The 7642-nt window shown below is 46.0% G+C and overlaps 2 protein-coding genes across 2 annotated transcripts; both read left to right on the plus strand.

The window, feature by feature from the left end:
• Positions 1 to 777: 777 nt before the first annotated feature.
• On the plus strand, positions 778 to 1731 carry C922_03301 (hypothetical protein; the record flags this gene model as incomplete). Its single annotated transcript, XM_008818893.1, has 2 exons — positions 778 to 834; positions 1555 to 1731. The coding sequence occupies 2 exons, from the start codon at positions 778 to 780 to the stop codon at positions 1729 to 1731; spliced, it is 234 nt and encodes a 77-aa protein (XP_008817115.1).
• A 3350-nt stretch (positions 1732 to 5081) lies between these two features.
• C922_03302 (hypothetical protein) lies at positions 5082 to 7040 on the plus strand (the record flags this gene model as incomplete). Its single annotated transcript, XM_008818894.1, has 2 exons — positions 5082 to 6550; positions 6707 to 7040. 2 exons carry the CDS (start codon positions 5082 to 5084, stop codon positions 7038 to 7040), a joined length of 1803 nt encoding a protein of 600 aa, XP_008817116.1.
• Positions 7041 to 7642: the final 602 nt, after the last annotated feature.

Genomic DNA, 7642 nt, shown 5'->3' on the forward strand with positions numbered 1-7642 from the left:
CATACAAACCAAAGGTCTAAAGCGCTATATAATCAGAAAGGATCAGTATTTTTCCCCTTCCCCCCCCATTAGAACAAGTATCCGGAACCAATTTCCCCAAAGTATCCGGAAAATATTACAACAGTAAAGTCGTCTCAATATAATTTCCAAGGAAACAACGTCTAAAACTCAAACCTCTAAAAAAAAAAAAAAGATCACAACCCAAGGACTTAAGCTCCTCCACCAGAATAAAAATTAGATCAAGGAACGGGCTTACTTACCCTAAAAGGAGAAACCAGCTTATATCACCTCCCAACTTAGAACTAAGGAATACTAGATAAATTAAATATATTCTTTATATGAAACCTTATAAACATGGAAACAGGGAACAAGCCCAAAATGAGGTAAGTGTTTAAGCCTGAAACCAACAATAGAGAAAAAATAACCAGAGCTAACACTGAGAAAAAAACCAACCAGAGAGGGACGAAAAACCCCAAAATATAGAAACAAAAACAGGGACGATATAACTTGACTTAGCGGTATATGAGATCAGTATCTAAACCTGACACCGTCGAACAATTAAGGAACTTTTTAAGAAAAATCCCAAAATATCAACAAGCGACTCCCTCAGTAATACGAGAACTAGCGAAATATTCAGGAAACTTCAGAATAATCCGTCTATAGTTAAGGGGCATCTAAACAGCAAAATTGGTACCCACCTAATATCAATCGTCTAACCCGGACAGAAATCAGACAAAACCCAATTAAAATTAAGACGCCTCAAAACAAGAAGAAGTAATGAAGGAAACATCCAAACATATCGTCGAAGTCCTTAACAAGACAAAGAAGGAACTAGTAAAATCAACCCAACGCATCGTCCTCAAATAACAACCCCTGAGATACTCTGAAGTCCCAGCTACTGTCAAACCTCAAGGAGAAGAAATAGTGACCTGAGCCTATAAAGGAACCAAAGACATAAAAAGAGAGACGAATCACCCTCCCAATAATCCATGAGAGGGGGGCCCTCTGAGAAACTTCCAAGGAGGAGTAGCAGAGACTCCCCAAACTTCCTGTACTTCCAAGAGAGACACCATGTCGAAACTACCCTTTAAACCATCCAATAAAGAATAAGCAGCTCCTATAGGAAACCGGAATCAGGATAGAACGAAAAGGAAAGAATAAAAGGGAGCTACCCACCTTTACAGGAACGAAAAAAGGAAAAACCAGTATGAATATAGAAGATCCACACTGTCTCAAGCTGAAGACGAAACACCATAGAATATCAACAGAAAATCAACAGAACAGCTGAGTAGAAGGAGGGACTCCAAACAGAGGCCTCAAGAGTGTATTCCAACTACCTAAACAAGAAGATGAGAAACACCTGGGGGTAGGGAGGGCAGTCCCTATTCCAGATACCAGGCTGAGAGGAATGAAGGACGGATATCTGGCGAGCAAACGGAGGGGGAGAATAGGACACAAAAGATCTGTAGGAACCAAACGGAGTCTGAGCGAAGTGTTTGGGTAGTAAGCGAATAGGGGGTTTCTTCAGCCCGTACCAAATCACGACGTACTAAGGAAATAAAACGACACACCAGATCCGGAAACAAGGACCTGAGGAGAACCCTCATTATCTCAAGCCCATATCGTAAGTTAACCCCCAACAGGAAAAAAGAGAAGAAGCACAAACCCACGAGACGACTCATCACGACCATATCTGTCGAAATAAAAAGACAAAGGACCAGCCAGGACTAAAATGAAACGTATCCCCAAGCAAGAATAACAAACCCAAATGAACCAAAACAGGTCCAAACCTCAAACAAGAATACGAAAACTCCCCCCCCAAAAGCCCCGGATCAAGAAAGTCAGATTTGAAGGAGCGAGTGTACCAAATAAGGTTTAACGCAGTATAAATCAAGCAAGAAAGGACGAACCAGGGATCCTCCCAAACAATGCAGACCGTGAACATCATGAACAACAAGCGACGGCCGGAAAATTGAAAGCTGAGAAAAAGCCAGGAATAGCTCCTCAGGAAGTCCGCGAAGGTTAAATAAGGAAACGGTATACCCCATAGGACTGGAGGGTATAGGGCGAAGTAAAGACGGCGAACAAGAAGACGCAGGTCAAAAGGGCCTGTGTATGAGGATAAGGACAAATCATCTAAGAACCCAAGAATTTAATACCCAACAAGGGAGCAAAGAGTCGTGGACAAGAAGGAGGAGCTAAACACAGAAGGTATAGAGGAAGTTAGGGAGCCGGACAGAATGAGTGAGGAATACCCGCGTCTGAAACTGAACTCTAGATGAAGAAGAACCGGAAAAGAGGGAGTAGTACAGTGAGGCCCCAGGGAACAGTTGGAAAGGGATAAGTCAAAAATAAGGAGAAATCGAAAAGGATCTATAGAGACGAATAAACTAGAAGAGATAAAGTTAAAATAGAAAGAGGAAAAAAGCTCTATCCTGAGGGCTAAAAAGACTTATTGATAAAGATGCCGGAAAAGAACGAACTGAACAACTCAGTCAAGGGTGCGGCCTCAAGGAAATAGGAAGGGAGAAGAAGTAACTCCGCAGCCTAAGCAGTCCAGGGGCGACTACTAATGGGGAATGATATTGAACTCCCCCAAGGAAGGAGCCACTAAAAGGAGGAGGACGGCTCGGAGCCTGAAGCCAAAAGAAAATTGAGGGCCTGACGCTTCCACTCGGGAAGGCGAAAATATTTAATAGAAAAGAAGGGGAGCATATCGCCGTGAGAAATTCCAGGGCGAAGCAACCCTCCTCAAGACTCTTGAGATAGGGGAGGAGAAACATGACGACGATGTTATGATGAGAAGGAAAGGAGTGATTGGAGTACATCCGTGGAAACTAGAAGTTAAGTAACTATAAGGAAATTTAAAGCAGGTCGGACTGAGTCCTTCTCCTGATATCCGAATGCTCCCAGAGTTACCCCCAAAAAACGAAGAACCAAGGAGACGACTGAGTGATAATCCAACTACGGGGAAGGCGTAGGAAAACATAAGGATGGCTCTGAAAGAAATCGCATAAAGTATAATAGCCTCTAAAAGAACAAATAGTGAACCATAACAGGAAGGTGGGATAGAAGGAAATGAGTAGAGACCACAGAACGAGTAGAGTCAAAGCACCTCCACAGAATAGGGTTAAAGAATATCTGAGAAGAGAACTCTCCACCTCAAGGGAAGGGGAGGCCATTAGAGGAAAACAGGACGAAACCAATTCATGCAACCGAGGAAGAGAGGGAAGAGTAGGTAGGGCTAAGCGGAGGCCGGGGGGTAGGATACGGGAGACAATAAGGACAGCACAATCCCAAGTCTGATGCGGAACAACTGCGAGCGAGCAGACAGAGGTTCAATGGGAGAAAAGTTGCGGATCAAACGGGGAGGGGTGCCAATTAGTATTCAGGAGTATACAGAAAATTCAGGTATCAAATTAAGAGAACCTTCTCTAATTTCGTCTCTGAGCGATGAAAAACAAGGAGAAGATCAGGAGTGGACGGAAGGAGACGCCTAGATCCGACAGGAGTCACCCCAGGAGAGTCTAAACGCGAGAGATTATGTTAACCAGTGGATGAAACGGGACAACGGAGAGGCCGGATCTACTGCCGAAGTGAAGGGCCTAATTGGAGGAACAGACACAGAAGGGAAGAACAGTCTGCCCACCATCTGGGAGCCTGTAAGAAAAGGTAAAAAATGGATAACGACGCCAAGAATATAGACTGAAAAGGGTAGAGGCGCTACCAATGACCAAGGCAGGAGCAACGAGGGAGGGAGTAAGGAGCAGAAACACCCGACGCATACTCCAGAGTGGGGACAAGCAATCTCCGGGAGCAGGAGGGGGGTTGAACTTACAGAGTGCACCCCTGAGAAGGGCCCAAATCTCCCGCCACATTCCGACATATCGTGTGGACTAAGATTAAAGGAGAAGGAAAAACGAGCGTTTCCATCCGAGGCATCACCCAGGAAGAAATTGGGAAGACTTCAGGTGATGTGAGTAATATTAAGGCGTATGAAGAATATAAGCACTCATCTCCCAACCTCAGAACTCATTAATGAGGAGGTAAGAGATTGGATAACAAGGCAAGTTTAAGTCTCTATCCAGGATCTCGAGAGCCAGGAGTGCAGGTGTGAAAAATGTCTAATAAGCTGAGGAGTAGAAAAAATAGAAGAGAGGACGAGAATTCGAAGAAAGATGCGTCGCATTAGTGGGAGGGTAGAAGAACGAAGGGACGGGGCTAAGGTGACGGCCAATACCCGCACATGAATCGGGAATGCGAGAACAGGAGATAGTGAATCGAAGAGGAGGAGACAAAGGAACTGAGAACAACACTGGACAATAGGAGCCTGAAGGAAACTGACGAAAAGGCAGTAGAACAAGGTGACTGTGGAGAGGAGAAGGAGGAATAACGAACCTCCCCCAAGAGGGGGCAGGTAGGTTTGTCAACTCCCCCAAATTGAGGAGTCCTGTATAAAAAGAGGGGAGAACACCTCTCGGATGAACCGAAAGGGATGGGACGAACCGACAACGGAAGAGGAACGACGGGATCAAGAATTAATTATCTAACCAACAGAGTGGAAAAGTGAGTATCAGAAGACGGAAGGTCATTAGGGGAAAACTTCCCCAGAGACACAAAAGGCCAAGTTGAACGATCCCAGAAGGCAAACGCAAACGGCACAACCGAAGGATCCGTAGTGCTAGAAAACAATACTAATCAGGCCCGTGAAACGGACACCTACCCAGATAGGGGGGACCCCCGCTGGGCAGAAGCGGAGTCGAATGAACGAGGCCTCAAGGGAAAAGAGAGAGAAGCCGCAGGAGTTACGAATATCAAGAACAGAATAAGGAGAAGGACGAGACGTAGTCCCAGTAGGGAATATGCGGCCCTAAGGTAAAGAAAAACAGGAACAGCAGGAGGATCTGAGAGGCCTCTGTAAAGACCAACTGAGATCCAGAAAAAACGGTGATGAGTACGCGATAAGGTAAGAATAGTCAGACGAACACAAGGAGTTAAGGCGCAAGGTCCACGTAAGGGAGTAGAGATTCCAGAAACTAAGGAGTTCGAAGAAGGGGTCCCCGACAAGAGTCAAAAGAAGGATGTCGTTAATATGGGATGGCGATCTAAGGGATCCGACCGAGGAAAAAGGGCAGTGTGAAATCACGAATGATAAGAAGTATTGTTATGCATATCCCGATAAAGGAAAGGATTCCTGTGACAGAACGGCAGCAGGATATGGAGCATGGATGACAACTTTAATGAAAGGAAGGGACCAATATACAGAACTGGTCGAGGGTTATGAGAAAGGGATCACAACCACTAAAGGGGGCAAGAACACACTGGAGTGGACTGATATACTGGATGGGGTCCTGACAGAGAGTATAAGAAGTGCTTATAATGAGAAACCGACTGAAAATGAGGATGATGACTACTTAAAACTCCCTACACGGAGGATGTGGAAGGGTCTGATGGGTGCCGATAACAAACTTCCTTGTCAAAACAGTGGTAATTGCCAGAAGATGTTATATTTTATAGGTTGTTTACTGTACATCCTCTTAGAAAAAGATGCTCGAATAATAAGAATCAAGTCCAACTCATTCAGAAGATGTAAGCAATTAATGGAGAAAGTTCTATCCCATCCCCCACCGAGGAAACTTACAACGGACAGGGGGATATACTGGAAAAGAGAGGGCAGAAATTTATGTCAGGCGAGTCAGAGTTACAGTGATTGTAAGTTAGAGTTCCTTAGTTTCCTTTTGGGTATAAGTACAACCTTAAGACAGTTATGTCCCAAATGTGAACAGGTAGATCTAAGGACTCTCCTAACCAAATACCTGAATTGTGGAAAGGACCAAGGGATATACTGTCCGCGGAAACCACACGGAGGCAATATAAGATGTACAGTCCAAAAAAACGGCCCAGGCGAGGAGTTGGCGGAAATTTTCCCACACCAAGAGAAAATCGTCGAAGAAAATTCCAGAGAGCCAGCAAGAGAGGCCCATCTCCAGACGAAGGGGGACGGAGCAATTGAAGAGAATGAAGAACTAGCTATCACAGAGAAGGTAGCGGACCTCCCTGAAGACAGTCAGGCCAAAAAAAGGGAAGAAATCAAGGAGCCAAATTCTGAGACCGAGCAGGCGGGCGGAGATAATAAAACTGACGTCACCGACGAGCCGGCCAAGCCGGGAACTGAAAAGGGACCAGATTCCGAAGAGGAGGTAGGGATCCAGAGAACAGCAACCGGCACCTCACAGGGAACCTTGGAAACCCCCAGCGGAGAGGCCGGGGGCTCAAGCATAGTTAACGCAAGAACGGCAAGGATAGTCAAGCAAGAGAAAGGACATCAACCGGAGAGTGAGGTAGTGCAAGAGGAAAATAACGCCCGAGTATCAACAAGAGCACCTGGACCTCTGGGGCCTGAAGGTCCAAGGGTAGGGAAACACATTTCGATTTCTATAGGATTGCTCCTGATGGTATTCTGCGTGGGATATGGGGGATATAGGATATATAGACGAAATATAACAGTCAACAAAAAGAGGTCTAATCAGAAGAGTAGTTACGTAGTCGGGTACCGAAGATATGTACCCGGAGAAGAAGTCACTAAACCCACCTCCACCATATGACGGTCTATATCCTATGTGGATGATATAGAGGCAAGACGTTCCCAGAGCCGTAAGCGCTGAGATATATATAGGATTCGGAGTCACCTCATCTGAAAATCGAGGGGGAAGAATATAGGAAACCGGGAAACACCAAACGGGTCAACCGTGGCTCAGGAACAACAACAGGAAGGACAAGGAGAAGACGCCGGAACTAAGTGTCCACTATCAGATTTAAGAGGAAAAACTAGAAATGAGGACAGGAAGAGATTCAGCCTCAGAAGAGGAGTCTACGGAAGTCCACCACTCTCTCACCTGCCGAATGCCCCGGAAGAAACCCGACAGAGTAATAGTATCCAAACGTTAAGAACAAGAGGAAAAGACGAAGATGAGGAATGGGACGGGCGGATCCAGAAAAACGTTCTGCAAGCCTCAGGAGTGACCATCACCCAAGTCTAAATGAGGGACAAACCGGTGGCGGAGTACATATAGATCTGTTGGAGGCGGATATCTGGCGAAGGAATCGTAAGAGAAGTCATGGAATATGTGGAGTAAGGATAGCCCTTATTTATAATCAAGAGAGCGAGAATACTGGGAGACAGAAGGACATTTGAGAAACAGCCCCCACGCGATCCAGGGACCAGAACAAGCTGGGAGTCGGAAGCGGGGGGTTCTGAGGTCCCTGGATATTTTTCGGCCCCAGGCCGGGGGCAAGGGGAGTCACATTTGGAGAGAGAACATGAGTATAAGAGGAGAAGGAGTGGCGACCAACAGATGAGGTAGCCGCCAGAAGGGGAGTGTTCCTCCCTAGGGAGTCTGATCGAGGGAATAATGCGGGCACGTGAAGAGGTGAATACATATGGCCCAAAGAAAGTACGGGATTGGGACCGGAGAGCTCAGGTTTCAGGGGGGGGGTTTAGGTCGGAGTGTTCAGGGGGCAGGGTTTTGTGTTTAACGTTTAGGGTGTCGGGTTCAGGGTTTAGGCTTTAGGGTTCATGGTTTAGGGGTCAGGGTTTACGATTTAGGGTTGAGCATCCACGTGTTACGGTTCTGGGTCTAGG

Source organism: Plasmodium inui, assembly GCF_000524495.1.
Source record: "Plasmodium inui San Antonio 1 unplaced genomic scaffold supercont1.13, whole genome shotgun sequence".
In the NCBI taxonomy this organism is placed as follows: Eukaryota; Apicomplexa; class Aconoidasida; order Haemosporida; family Plasmodiidae; genus Plasmodium; species Plasmodium inui.